Source organism: Polyergus mexicanus, unplaced genomic scaffold (genome assembly GCF_030449975.1).
Source record: "Polyergus mexicanus isolate NDT 795.1 unplaced genomic scaffold, iyPolMexi1.0 SCAF_3, whole genome shotgun sequence".
Taxonomy (NCBI): domain Eukaryota; kingdom Metazoa; phylum Arthropoda; class Insecta; order Hymenoptera; family Formicidae; genus Polyergus; species Polyergus mexicanus.
Window position 1 is genome coordinate 6,367,107 of NW_027223323.1, and position 15,201 is coordinate 6,382,307.

General features: G+C 39.5%; 3 protein-coding genes across 8 annotated transcripts; 2 read left to right on the forward strand and 1 right to left on the reverse strand.

Annotated features, from left to right (window-relative positions):
• Window positions 1-128: 128 nt before the first annotated feature.
• LOC138945198 (uncharacterized) lies at window positions 129-8,810 on the reverse strand. Of its 4 annotated transcripts, none has more exons than XM_070316551.1 (6): window positions 8,391-8,810; window positions 7,425-7,575; window positions 7,082-7,278; window positions 3,670-3,879; window positions 2,358-3,361; window positions 129-2,232 (listed from the first exon to the last, which is right to left on the reverse strand). In XM_070316551.1, exons 1-6 carry the CDS (start codon window positions 8,677-8,679, stop codon window positions 949-951), a joined length of 3,135 nt encoding a protein of 1,044 aa, XP_070172652.1. In that variant the 5' UTR covers window positions 8,680-8,810; the 3' UTR covers window positions 129-948. The 4 variants fall into 4 exon arrangements, with proteins under 4 accessions (XP_070172652.1, XP_070172651.1, XP_070172653.1 ...); XM_070316550.1 differs by having other exon boundaries at window positions 7,425-7,608; XM_070316552.1 differs by lacking the exon at window positions 7,425-7,575 and having other exon boundaries at window positions 130-2,232; window positions 8,391-8,809.
• On the forward strand, window positions 4,306-6,765 carry LOC138945202 (carbohydrate sulfotransferase 14). The gene is made up of 4 exons (XM_070316559.1): window positions 4,306-4,743; window positions 4,875-5,185; window positions 5,500-5,686; window positions 6,152-6,765. Exons 1-4 carry the CDS (start codon window positions 4,621-4,623, stop codon window positions 6,659-6,661), a joined length of 1,131 nt encoding a protein of 376 aa, XP_070172660.1. The 5' UTR covers window positions 4,306-4,620; the 3' UTR covers window positions 6,662-6,765.
• A 343-nt stretch (window positions 8,811-9,153) lies between the features above and the next one.
• Window positions 9,154-15,128, forward strand: LOC138931684 (ubiquitin-protein ligase E3C). Of its 3 annotated transcripts, none has more exons than XM_070292696.1 (6): window positions 9,154-9,330; window positions 10,101-10,558; window positions 10,854-11,392; window positions 11,658-12,469; window positions 12,621-13,889; window positions 14,234-15,128. In XM_070292696.1, the coding sequence occupies exons 2-6, from the start codon at window positions 10,143-10,145 to the stop codon at window positions 14,399-14,401; spliced, it is 3,204 nt and encodes a 1,067-aa protein (XP_070148797.1). In that variant the 5' UTR covers window positions 9,154-9,330; window positions 10,101-10,142; the 3' UTR covers window positions 14,402-15,128. The 3 variants fall into 3 exon arrangements, with proteins under 3 accessions (XP_070148797.1, XP_070148796.1, XP_070148798.1); XM_070292695.1 differs by having other exon boundaries at window positions 9,155-9,767; XM_070292697.1 differs by lacking the exon at window positions 9,154-9,330 and having other exon boundaries at window positions 10,467-10,558; window positions 10,854-10,941; window positions 11,034-11,392; window positions 14,234-15,127.
• The last annotated feature ends 73 nt before the right edge of the window (window positions 15,129-15,201 follow it).

Sequence of the window (15,201 nt, forward strand, 5' to 3'; positions counted from 1 at the left end):
ATTTATACACCAAGTTTTTTACCTCGACTTCTATAAATTATAAATATAATCGCTTTTTTTTAAGAGTCTAGATTTAATTTTTTTTAATACATACATTTCACATCTTTGATGCTGATTAATGCTGATTCGTTTTACATGTTTCATTTTACACAAAGTCTTTATTGTACATACATAGTAAAAATTGCGTATAAAAATAATCTCGATGTACGATAAGTCATTTTATATACACTTAAGTAAAATCGCAAAAGCGCAATACTTATATTTTTATAGCTATGTGTCATAACAAAACAGGACGGCGCGTATCACACGCTAACATCGCGTTCACTCTCTGTCATCCATAAAGATAAAACGCGGTGCAGCTTAAAAATCGTGGATAAAAGTTACATGTGTGGTTAATTAACGAGTGACATAATATACTGCGGTACATTTGTACTATGGTGTATTGTTCTTAACCTTTTCTGTTGCATTCAATCATCTTCCTGATTTACTTCTGGATACACATAGAAAAAAAATGTATATATAATATTTTCATTTAAAAAATAGCCAATACTCTCCGAGATATATTTAAGATTAATTCTATTGCATGTCTCATGAGCTTATTTTACAAAAGTTCCTAAAATTCCTAGAAAAATCTTAAAAGATAAATGAAAAATACTTGAGCAAGACGAAACTGAGCTGTCATTCGAAGCTACGAAATACACAATATAAAAGATCGAAGAATCATTCTTTATCTCATGTTAGTTATTAAATTTTTCGTACTCGACAAAAATGAGTAACTATTCATTTTTATAAAATGCGAATTAAAAATTATTCACTACAATAAACGATAAAAATATTTCATAAAAATATACTTGTGTGTGTGTGTGTGTGTGTGTGTGTGTGTGTGTGTGCAGTCAATTTTTGATTATTAAAGTTGAACAAGTTTCACTTGAATTAAAGAGCCATTTACTACAAATTTTTGGTACTCGGATGAAAGGAAATTCGTTTGTTCCAGAGTTTCGGAACCGGTGAGAGGACTTGTTCCAGAAATAAATGTCTCTTCTCCTTGAGATTAAAACGCACGCTGCACAACGACCTGTCGTTCTTATCGTCTCTTTCTATGGTCCAAGCACGTCTGTCATGACTATCACTGTTATCGTACATCATATTGTTGATTCGCCTAATATTGTTGTTCGATGTGATCGGCGCAAGATTCTCCTTATCCGGCGATTTCTCCGATCTTGTAGGAAGGTTGTTTCTCTTGTCGGAAATTTCCGTCTCTGTGGTTTTCTCCTCGGCGAGCCGGGTCTGGCATGGATTCTCGCCGTTTTCGACAGACACCAAGGGATTCATCTCGACATACAAATCGCTCTCGTTCGTGTCGAAATCGTCCTTACGATCCGCGAATGTGACCTGCCGCACTAGCTTGCTCGCTCTGCTGCCGAGAACCGGCGAATCCGACAGAATAGCGTCTATCAGGGGCGTCTTCTTGATGGATTCTATCGCGCAGCATCGGACAAACTCTCTGATCGCGTCTATTTCGCGTTTCTCGACGTCTCGCGCGGTTAGATCGACCGGACCGACTGTCGTTGACGTATTCTTGAGATCGTTGTCGAACAGCACTTGGGCGAAGCGCGCTCGCGCCATCAAGTTTTTGGGATTTAAATCCTCCCACTGAGTCTCGGTAATGTGATAGACGTGTCGCGGCGAGTTTTCCCCCGTATACCGCCTGATTTGGTCTATCGTACTTACGAGGGTGCTCGCAGAATCACGCGATGGTTCTATTCCGTGCGGAAACTTTTCGTCCGACGAATCGTCGTGCTCTTCCAGTATCGTGTCCAGCGCGAGCATGCCGTCCCGATCATCAATCACTACCGGCTTGGCAACATACAGATTGGCGTTCCGATCATCCACAGCGGATACGGAGAACGCGTTGCCGCCGTAAGACGATTTAGATTCTTCCTTAGATTCTACCAGATCGTAAGTCAGGGCATCCGCATAATCGTCCTGCTTTAATGTCCCTCGCGAAATCATGCCGTCGGAATATTCCGAGCTGTATGTCGTACCGGTTGTACTCGTCAAAGTATCACGCCGCCGATCACGTACCACGCTGTCGTCGTGGATGTACGTCTCGATGTCCGTGTAGCCTTTCCAGCTACGGATGCACCATGGCGGTCTGGCAATTCCCAATGGACATACGTTCTCGTAGTCATGGATCGATGTCACACAGCTCATCGTCTCGTCCCGTTGTTGCTGCTCGAAAAACAATGTATATGAAAAAAATTAGTATAATGTGTATCATAATATAATAATATAAAATAATACGTATAAAATGAGAAATAATAAATTTAAGAACTGAGCTACAAGTTCTTGATTACCTTTTCTATATCGAATATCCTGCCGCTTTCTAACGGCGTCGGGGTCGTCAATTTTCCCCTGTTCTTGATAACGTCCAATGCACCAATCATCTTGCTGGAGCAGGAATTGAACGAGAGAGAATCGTTCAATTCAGAGTTGTTGAGCTTGCCAAGCTGATCGAGCAAGTCAATGCTCAATATATCCGGCGCGCACCAGTCCAATTGCGGCGTGATATCGTGCTCGTAAATGCCGTGACGTTTACGGGATGAGTCGATATCGAGCAAGCCGGGATATAAGGGCGCCGGGGTGCCGGTGCGCGCGTTGTCCGAATTATCGTTCGACGCAATCTCCTCCTTGTGTTTGCCGCCGACGCGACTGTGCGGCCTTTCGCACTCGGTGGAAACGCGCACGACACTCACATTGGACTCGTTCTCTGAGCTGTAGTTGCGATTCACGATGCCCTCCTCCGCGCAATCGGAAATTTGCGCAATATTCGTCAGCAGGGACTGCTTGTCGGTGGCCACCTCCCCCTCCTCGGTCCTCGGTGATATGTCGATGGAGTGGTGCAACGATACTAGGGAGCCGCGATGGAACAATTTGAAGGATTTGCTGGGAGTTTCGGTTTTGGCAGTATTCGTAGTGTGCGAGTGCTCGTTGATATTCCGGGGAACGCTGCTCGTTATCATCATCCTCGAAGGATGAAACTTGCCGTAGTACAACGACATGCTCATCAAACCAACGAGCATACCGCCGATTATCGCGGACGCTATCGCAATCATTGTATGACTCGCAATCGTGTCCTTAAAATGCAACGCGTACGTAGTCAGGAGGATCAGGTTCTGTGCTACGATCACCGTATAAAAGACGAGTACGCGATAACGCGATCTGCCCTCGCGCAAATTGAAAAAATCGAAGCAGTAGATCAGACCGATGATGCAGTTGTAGATGCGCTCCTCCCACATGGTTGGACAGAACTCTGTCTTCTGTAGAATCACCCAGATCGTCATAAATAGCCAATGCAGACCTGCAAGATACAATAACGCAATTCAATATTTTTCACGCTGAAACATTTATCAGCTCAATATGTGTTTCAATTTACACAGCAGAGACTCTAAATATAGAACAGATTAAAATTCTATTTTTTACAGAAACTAACTGGCACCATTTTTTTGTCGTTCTTTATTTTGATGCAGATATCAATGTTTTCACAAATAGATCATAATAATTTTATATTTACTATGCATATTTTCCTATTATATTTATATATTGCAATTATACGTATACATTGACTTTTGCCTCCTCCTCGTTGTTATTCCTATCGGAGAAACTTACCCAGAAATAAAAAGAACCATGCTCTCAGGTAAACAGCGGCTAACACAAGAACCCCGATTCTGGACAGCAGCATACCGCCACGCCACAGAGCCTGAAGGACGAAAGCGACCCAGGTTACGCTGCTACGCTCGCGATTGATATTGTGCATGGCCCTAATGTACGTACTCACGGCCCATATCAAGGAACAGAAGGAAGCTATGGCCGACGCGCCTGTGAAATAAAAAATATCACACATATATATATATATAAAATTCATAAATATATAAAAATAATATAAAATATAATATTAAAAATATGACATTGGACTCGTCCATAGAACAAAGTCTGAAATTAGATCTTAATTTAATTCTTAATGTAATGTCCTTGATATCGCCAAAGAAATATATAAGAGAAAGAATGTGTATATATAAAAATTATATTATAATCGATTAATATTCATCAAAATTATTATAGCATAGATATTACATATATATATACTATAATATATATTAGATTAAGGAGCAGGTAAATAAGAAAGTGCGAGAAACAAATTTTTTTTTGTCATAGCAAGTCACTGCCTTTCTTTCGACTTCTATTTTTAAATACGCTTCGCGCTTCGTCGCTTTATATTTACAACTGAAGAGGACACGAGAGAGAGAGTCCCTCATGTCTCGTGGCATTCGTGTTGTCGCGCATTGTTTTCCAGAGAAACAGATAACGGCTGTCAGCGATAAACGGTCAGGATTCTTTCCGCCTTCCTGCTATCTGCCCTGGGGGCGGGGAACAAACGAGGGAAGAGAACTGGAATAATAGCGCGTCCTTCCGCGGCGGATATTCTTTATATTCTCGGCAGGCTCAGCATCGGTGGTACAGTGATACGTCATACTCTCGGCAGCGGTGTTTCTCGGCGGTTGTATTCGCGACTAGATTTACTTTGAAGTAACTTACACATGTAACGGAACAATCCCCGAGATGATACACAAGTCAACGATCGACGTGTCAACTCTGAACGACAATGAAAATTTAACGATTTATCCGCGATTATTAAAAACCGGCTCTTATCACCTAGCGAAAAGAATATTTTCCTCGTTGCAGGTACGTAGTGTATACAGAGTGTTCCAGATATCAATTTTTCTACAATAAAGTAATAAGGCTAAGAACAGATAATAATAAAATAAATCCAAGAGTGTTATGTGAGAAAAAATAATTTCTTTCATTAATTACAGAGACAAATCACGGTGATAAAATTGATCGTACTGTTAACGATCATCTGCATTGTTATATTGTTAATATTGGCGAATTTAACGCAAACTTTGTATACGAAGACAAACATAGAATCGGCCGCATCGCTGAGGTATGCGACGCCGAAATACGCGTCTGAAATAATAATACCGCGAATAACGATGTCGAGAAATCAAATGGAGGATATTAAAAGAGAGCTGGAGAGCAGAAGACGAGGAATGGCACACATGTGTGAAACAATTGACGCGAAGAAATCGCGCTTAGACGCCGTGTTGACCAACATGATCATCGACACGTAAGTGAAAGAGGCTGAAAAAAACGAAACTTTTTTTAAAATAAAATCCATTTTAATAAATTTTAATTAAGATATACTTTTTGCCTTTATATAAGAAAATTTAGATCTATAATATATATTTATCTTAAATTATACACAAAACTAGTTTATTTTTGTAAATAAATTATATATATATATATATATATATATATATATATATATAATATTAATATAAAAAATAAACATGTAATTCACGAAGAGACGAGAAAGAAATAATCAAATTGTTGTATAAGAACATGAAGAAATTGTACGATAATCGATAATTTGATTCAAAGGGAGCACAACGTGTCGTGGTGCCCCATATACAAGGCGGCGAGTTCTACATGGATGATTTACTTTGCCGCATTGAAAGGCGCTTTGACGGACGTTACTATGGATTTAATACGACGCAATCTTGTGCAAGTCAGTGATATTGTGAGACAGAAATTTCGACACGACGAGGATTTTAATAGGACCTATGAGGTGAGGGATATACTGTTAAACCTTAATATGTATAAGACTGCACAATTTTGATCAATCGTAAAATAATGATTATATACTCGTATATCAAAAATGCAGTAAAAATATATATTAAATATAATAAAAATTATTAATACAATATGAAAATAAAATAATATAGATATAATTTAATAGATATAAATTAAATGTATACGTAAATAAAAACATAAATTATTAATAAAATATTTAATACAATAAAAAGAGTATTAAAAATGTATGCATGTAAACATAAATCCATGAAATTAATTATTAAGTGTAAAATAACTTTATAAAAATAGAGAAAAATTAAATACAAAATAATTTTACACAATAAGAAAATAAAATATGAACTTCAATTTAAAATCGTTTCTTAATTTGTCCCACAAATGATTAAGCGAATAAAACGTAATCGACAAATTTAAAACTCGCGAATACGCGTTCAATTTTCAGAAGGTAAGCAAAACTAAGAGATTCCTCATTGTGCGAGATCCGTTGGAGCGTCTCTTGTCCGCGTATAGGGACAAGTTGGAGCATATACAGGGCCGCGAATATTATTACAAACGCTTTGGACGGCGCATCGCGCTCAAATATCGCCAGCCCGGTGACAACGCGACGAGATTAGAGCCGACGTTTGCGGAATTTTTGCGATTTATAGCCGACGAGAAGTATTTCGACGAGCATTGGGCGCCGTATTATCGCACTTGCGAACCATGCGCGCTCCACTACGATTACATACTGAAGATGGAGACCTTGGATCGAGATCTAAACTTTCTCATACAGGATACCAAACTGAGCGACTATCTCTACGAAGTGAAATATCCGAGAAATATCAATCCTCACGGTGCGACCACTAAGAAATTACTTGACGGATACGTGACAAGGATACCGCGGTCGCTTCTCGATCAAATTTACAAAATCTACGAAAACGATTATAAATTATTCAACTATTCGCTTATATAATACGTCACCTGTTTCATTTTATATAGGCAGCTTGTAATTATTGTGAAGTATTAAATAAATGCAGAGAATATTAAAATCTGCAGAAATTTTTCTCTCAAACATGATATAATATACAATCTTTTTAAATTATTTTCTGTCTCTTAAGTATTCTTATAGAGAGAATTTCTATACATATTTAAATATATTTATTAAATATAAATAAAATACGATATATGTATATACAGTTTTCTTGGATTTTAAATTAAGTAAGCACATGTTCAGGCAATGCAGAATAAAAGAGGAAAAAGTATAGAATATATATAAAAGATGCAAAAATAACAGATACATATGTTTTTCATTATGCATATGTAACATTATATACATAAAGTATAGAATAAAATAATATTTAAAAGCTGTCAACAAATAATAGATAATACTCACTCGTCCAGAATGGAGCGTGATATAATGTCGCAATAATGTACAACTGTAGTATCAACTGCGGCATAGCTCCCATAAATGATTCGAACAAATGCAACATACATATATCGCTTTCTTGTCGATACACCCAATCCTTGTCTCTGCTGAAACTCGATTTATTTCTCAAAGAGTGCATTGCCGTGTAAAGCAACATCAAGTACCTGAAAACAAATATATAAATGGATAAAATAGCTGATTTAATAAATATATGTGTAATTATATTTACATAAATTTACAAAACTCTAACAATCTGATTAATAATCTGGCTAAAGAGATCGTGCGAAAACATAAATAAATCAAAACGAACCTGTGCAAAAAGCCGAGTAGCAAGAAGTGCAATAACCAGTGAACAGTCCGCAGAGAACCGTCGCTGCGATGCCATCTCAAACTAAATAGTTGAGTGACACAAGCGGGTAAGATGGTGAAACCCATTGCAAAGCATCCCCACGCTGAGCGGCCTTGCAAAAGGTATTCCACACATACAATGCTGTCTGTGTGTGCGAAAAATATCTTACAAAGTGTTCACTATACAAAAACAAAAGCTTTCCCACTAATGCAAATTTCTACGATTGCATGCTCCGAGTATACAAGATTTATCACGAATATCATCATCGTATGACGAACGTCAAATGATATTTGGTATAAAAAAAATATTGCAAAGACGCTAATAAAAGTTATCATAAATGTATATCGTCACAATCATCTTTTGCTGCTATTTTGTTTATTGTTTCTATTATATCCTTAAAAAAAAAAAAAACTGCAATTTAAATCTATATTTTTATCGCCTTTAGATTCAATATTTTCTTTCTATCGTACAACTATAATAAATATACAGAACTTTCAAAAAGAAAAAAAAAGGCTACTATAGTAGTTTTCCTTAAAAGAGAAAAAAAATTGCGATACTTTTAATTAGCGTCATCGAAACAGACATCTTATTATTAGTTAAAGTTGACATAAGCATGTACCAGGTGTCCCGCAATTGACGATCTTAATTCTAACGCGAGTGCGTGCGGTTAAGTAATCACAGGATAATCGAGAAAGTTGACATCATTTATCGGAAAGATATTTACATATTGTCAATGTTACACATCTCTCCGCAACTAAGATTCAATTTAATATTTTAGGAATAAAATTCGTACACGAAACTAATCGAGGGGATTGACGCGAGAGATCTGTCAGTTCAGAAACTCGACACTTGTCATCGAGATCGCGAAATCACGGGACACCCGGTGCATGAGTTTTACGTGCGTGCTGGGGAGCACTCTTTGTTCACCTGTTGCTACGTCCGCGAAAAAGAAACTGACCGATAGCGCGTAGTACAACAGGTCGACGATGCGGAATCGGTAACGCTCGAGTCGCCGTCGCGGCGCGACCGCGTCCGTCTTCTCCATCGTCGTTGTCGTCGTCGTCGTCATCGTCATCGTCGTCGTCGTCGTCGTCGTCGTCGTCGTCGTCGTTGTCGTTGTCGCCGTCGGCGCCGTCGTTGCCGTCGTCGCCGTCGTCACGTCCTCGCCGCACGGAACATTGACGCATCTCGCCCTGTTCGACTCCGCCGCCGCCATCTTCCCGCATCCCCGTCATTCGTCACCCGGCGCGACGCCGGACGCCGGCCACTCTCGCGTCACATCGGGTCTCGCTCGAATCTCCAATTCGCGCCCGATTCGAGCACTGCTTTTGCCGCGCATGCGCGACAGCCGATGTACGCGCGAAACGCGAGAGCCTCGATGAAAAGAACGTGTCGGATCGATCGAGATCAATCGAAACGAATATGCGATATATAATGTGGCGATATTATTTTTTTCATCTACTGTTTCAATTTTGCGCGAAAGGTGAAGAGAAAAACTCGATTAATCTTTACAACTACGCCCCGGTGCGGCCCCGAACGAACGTTTCGCTGACGCGGCGCATGCGCGTGACACCGGACTCTGATTGGTTCGCACCACCGTTTTTGTTTCAAGGTTGACCAACCTGAAACGTGACAGGGACGTAACGCGACGTCGTCGGAATACCTCTGGGTACCCAACGGGGGGGGGGTGGGGGGTGGCCGGCACCCCAAATGCAACAACGTGCGTAGCGCCTGTCGAAAGTGTGATTGTGTGTGGTTCAGTCGTCGGTCAAAGGGCACGAGGCACGAGAGTGTTCCTGTCGGAGGGCCTGGAGGGCCGCGAGGCCTCGAGTCCTCGGGGGAGCCGCAACAGACGAATTCGAGATCCGTACGTGGTTGATTTTACGATGAGGCGGGTCATCGAGACGGCATTGGTTTTCGGCGAGGGACCGAAAAACATGGCGAGCCTCAATGACTAGACGTTGTATGCGTATAAAAACTGTACGCGCGATTCATCGCGAGAATCATTATTGTTTCTGTCATCGTTCTTGTAATGAATCCGAACTCAAAGGGATTCGTTGACGGAGTGTCCGTTAATCGACGTTTGATCGAACTTAACCTACGACGAGTTCAAGTTTGAATATTGAAGATATACTTTCGCGAGTGCTCTTTTTAAAGAGATATCTTCTGAAAGGAAGAATATAAAAACGTTAATTATACGTTAATTAATTAAACGTTAATTATACCATCGCTCCGAAAGAATAAAAGTTTACTTACCTCTGTAGTTATTATACGAGTGTTTTATACAGTTCATTTCTATCAAAAGTAAGTTGTAAGTTGTAAAAGATACAATTTTGTGTTCGATGAATCACTTGTAAAACCTGCAACAAACGATTGAATAGAATAACACTGACATATATTATCTCTCCATGCAATATATAATTAATATTTATTGTAATATATGAAAAAATCATTCATATATATCTGAAATAAAAATTGTTATTTAAAAAAAGATATACAGGAATTTATTAAGTGCTTAATTTTTACTTGGTAAATTATACAAAAAATAGTACAAATCATATCGTAAACATTATATAGTAATATATTGCACATATATGAAATATATCGTAATATATCAGACGCACACTTATATTTCAGAGAATTAGAATAAAAGTGTTGGGCAACTGATCATGCGTCAGCATGTATAGCTTCGAGGGAGATTACAGGCGCAAGCCGCAACAGAATCTAGCAGGTGCCAGCAGGAGAGATGAGAGGACTGTTCTCCTGCAGCACGCGCAGTTGGAAAGATTAAAAAGAGAGCAGCAGCGCAAGAAACATGATGCGGCATTGAAGATACAGGCGCTCGCGCGCAGCTTTGTCATCAGGAGACTGGTGTGCGCGCAGAGGAGAAAGGAATTTGATGAGGCGCAACAAGCGACGGGACGTAGAAACTTGAGTCTGGACGAGTTAGTGCCCTATCTGAGAAACTTGCTGTTTTTTTACAATCACGTTTTGGATGCCAATAGACTGATATGGGTCCTTCAGCACTTTCTAAAGCATCAGAGGGACATTAAATTGAAGTCGATAAATTCATCGCAATGGTTGTGGAGATTGCGGTAAGTTATTAATACAAAATTAAGCCACAAAAAAAGTATTAAGTAGAAGAACTCTATATTAAATTTATAATTGTTCTATTATTATTGCCTGCAATTTATATAGCGATGAATCCATAAAAGTCACAAAAATGCACTACATTAAAGTAATTAAAAAATAATAATTTAAGAAATAACAATGCATATTGTTATATGGTTTATAAAGAAATAAATTTATATAAAATACATAATAAAATCACGCAAAGATAATAGAGATAATAGATGACAAGATATTTTTAATAATATAAATTCAATACAGATGGATCCTTGGCATATGTATGCGATACAATACAGAAACGCTACCAGATGGAGCGTACTCCTTGGCAATACCATTGCGTGTTTTGGAGGTATTTACCACGCGAGAAGAAACGGAGAAAGTGTTGCGCGAAAACAGTTACTGGTATCTAGAAAGTATATTTGTTTACCTGATTCAACACAGCTACTTTGGGCAGTTAAGGAAGCTACTGGACGCGAAAGTGCCGCTAATGGTGGAGGTAACGTCAGTCGCACCCACACCAATCTCAAAGTGTCTACTTGACATGATCAAACGACCAGTGGACTTAATGCCTTACGTGAATCGCAAGGAGAACTTTTCATCGCTTGTGCTCCGGGAACTGTGCAAGAGTGTGTTCTCCCCCAGACTGTCTGATCCGATTCGTATGTTCGTTGTGCCCGCATTGGCAGAGTTCAAGGACTTTCCGTATGTCCAACTGATCGTCTGCATCAATCGACTCCAGCTAGAACCTACAATAAACCTACTCTACTGCATTCTGTCTTTAGATTCGTTGAATCAATTTTGTAAGTAAAATAAAAAAAATCTATTCTTGTTATTAGCGCCTAGGTTTAATCATAAAGATATGTAGATGAAGCGTGTCGTTCAAAACCTCTCTTTTTTTTATAAGATTATATTACTTTTTATTCTCATATAGTTTTTTCTTATATTGTAGTTATTAATGTACATTTTCTTGTACGATATAATATTTACGATATGATATAATATTTTTTAAGCAAATTAATTTTGCGAATTAACGTAATAATTAGTTCATGTTGTGTTTTTTTGTAGCATGGTGCAAATCCGAGGATGCACTGACGAATTATCTGCAAGTGCTCGCGTCTCTGAGCTCGACTATTGTGATGGTAGAGCAGAGTGTCTCGGAGCAGCAACAAGCCGATAATGACTCGGATAATGAATCCGATGGGAATATAACCGATCAGGAGCAGGCTGACATTTTGCGGAAATGCATCGAAATGTTGAACGAACAGCAGCGTGTAAACTGTATATTATCGACGATCGAACAGAGCCGGTCGGATCCTGCCGTATTGTTGCAACCGCTTTGCCGATTATGCCATCACCTGCTCATCATCAACAAGCTGGCTGTTCACAAGTACAAGCTTCTCTACATGCTCGCCTTCAAGCCAATGTTTCTCAAACATTTGTGGACGAGCTTGGCGTCAATTCGTCAAACGTCGTTGTTTGGCGGTAGTGATGCCGCTGCTACGTCCTTATTGCAAATCATATCGCGCGGAATCGCTCTCTCCGCGGAGGACACCGACAGGATAGTTCCTTTACTGGCGGTTTTTTGCTCGCTATTCAGCCTGCTGATCGCGACGTTGCACGACACCGAGTTTTTCCTTGAGCAGAACAACTCCGCGGAACAAACGTCCAACAATCGGCAACAGCACGCTATGCCGTTCACCATCGCGGAGCTGGCGGTGATATCTGGCCATCTCAAGGGTGTCTGCCTAGGTCTGGTAGAACTCGCGTTTCCCGATACTAGACCCACAGTGCGAGACGACTATAAAAACGCCGTATTAGGCCCCACATTTGCCGTTCAATGCCGACACGATACGCAGATTTGGACCCACCTGTTCAAGGTATCTCACAATGTTTCTGATATTAATCTTTAATTTATATAAAATCTTCGGCAAATTTGAGTTAGATTTTTTATCAACGAAAAATAATCAGGATTTTATATTTAAATAATTAATAATTAAAAATAAAGTATTTTTGTAAATCCTATTTAAGGTTACGGTAGGTCTTCTACGTCAATTGCACACGCGCGATCTCAGACGGCAGTTCTGTCCGGCAAGCCACTGGATCGCATCCAATGTTGTCATTCCTATTGACAAGCCTCAAGACTTTGCGTTCCGTAGACGTCGACTTCGCGGATACGTGCCTTTCCAGAGCCTGAGGGCATTTACGAGAGAGGAATTCGAGGAGGGGCCACCTCTATCGGCAACGGAAGTGCGAACGCTGACTTTGCTACGCGAGATACCGTTCGTAGTGCCGTTCAACAATCGCGTGGTCGTGTTTCAGTCATTAATCTACAAGGACAAAGCGGAACAGCAGGGTGAACTCACACACTTCATGCAGGGTCCATCGATACAAATTTCCGTGAGGCGAAATTATCTTTATGAGGACGCCTTCGAGAAACTGTCACGTGAGAACGAACCGGAATTGCGGCTAAAGATGCGAGTGCAGTTGGTCAATACCGCGGGACTGGAGGAAGCCGGCGTCGACGGTGGCGGCCTGTTTAGAGAGTTCTTGTCCGAGCTGTTAAAGACTAGCTTCGATCCTAATCGCGGCTTTTTCAAGCTTACCAAGGATAACATGCTGTATCCAAATCCCACTGTGCATTTGTTGGTTGATGACTTTCCGAAACATTACTACTTTATCGGCAGAATTTTGGGGAAAGCGTTGTACGAGAATCTACTAGTCGAGTTGCCATTCGCTGAGTTCTTTCTATCGAAGATCGTCGGCCGTCAGTCCGACGTAGATGTGCACCACCTCGCTTCCCTCGATCCCATCATGTATCGCAATTTACTCTACCTAAAGAGCTACACGGGTGATGTGGCGGATCTCAACTTGGATTTTACCGTGCTCAGCGACGAACTGGGCGAGAGACGAGTCGACGAGTTGAAGCCGAGCGGCACAAATATCCCTGTGACGAATCACAATCGCATCGAATATATCCATCTGATGGCCGATTACAAGCTGAATAAGCAGATTCGCGCGCAATGTTACGCGTTCAAGCAGGGAATCGGCAGCGTAGTCCCTCTCGATTGGCTGCAAATGTTCAACAACAAAGAGTTGCAAGTATTGATATCAGGCGCGCAGATTCCCGTGGACGTCAATGACCTCAAGCTGCATACGAATTACACCGGCGGATACGCGGCTGATCATCCGACTATTACTGCCTTCTGGAAGGTTGTCAGCGAGTTTAACGATCAGCAGAAGGGCCAATTACTGAAATTTGTCACTAGCTGCAGCCGCCCTCCTCTCCTAGGATTTAAGGTATATATTTCGTAAGCATATTTACTATATTAAAATTCTGCCACACAATATTGGCTGGATTTTGATTTAGAAATTTGAAATTATTATTCAATTCGAAAATGATTATTTTAAACCTCATTATAACATTATGATGTATAAGTAAGTTCTAATTATATTATTGAAATAAAATAATAATATATTACAATTATTATATTTAATTCTCCATACGCACGTATATTTTAATATTAATAATAATAATATTTATTATTATATAATTGTACATTAACATCCGTATATATTAAAAGAAATATGTAATTACAATGATTTTTCGTCAACTTCTCATACATAGCACATTCCGCTTATAGGAACTTGATCCGCCGTTCTGCATCCAGCATGCCGGCAGTATGGACCGTTTGCCGACCTCGAGTACCTGTATGAATCTGCTAAAACTTCCGGAATTTCCAGACGAAAAAATCCTGCGCGAGAAACTTCTATACGCGATACAGGCGGGCGCAGGTTTCGAACTCAGTTAGAGACCTCCAATTTTGGCTTACAGCGACTGTTTGATCCAATAATACAATGTTGCCCAGTGTAAATACATGTGTAATTAAACGAATATATGGCGTATAAAAAAAGAGGAATTGTCCTAGAGATATCGTTTTGCATATCTCCGTGGTACGGCGTCAAGAAGACGCAGATTTTCAAAGTTTTTTTGGAGAGAAACGCGCTGAAAATATTAATATTAACAGGAGGGGCCAACTACTAAACTATAGTATCTACCTACTAGAGATCATTATCGACTTTGATGCAACTACAACGTTTGTAAAGAAAAAAGAAAAGAGAAAAAAAGCGTAACGTATGTTCGAGTGCATACGGATATTTTGTTCGGTTTCGACTTTTCCTACCACCTTTGGCCTATAATTATGTAAATTATGTATATTCTTATTGTTTTATATATTCCTCATTGTGTGATGTGTCCAAGACAACGTGCTACTTTATTTCGAATGTACGCGAGAGAATAGATGTACGTATTTATGAGATATATACTGTTAAGTCTGTGTAAATAAAATATCAAAGCGTTGGAGAAAAGCTAGGAATATATATTATTAAAAAACAACATTTGCGTATATCCTCGTACTAATCTATTATTTTATTTAAGATATGTATCGATTTATAACTTGAAACACTAATTTTAACATTTACTTTTCTTTCAAATGTTAATATATGCACAATGTCAATCTCGAATAATTAACGCTGTTAAAATTTAATTTTCAATTATCTCATAACAATTGCGAATATTACCGTTACAAAAACAGATAAACTTAACTTTGCC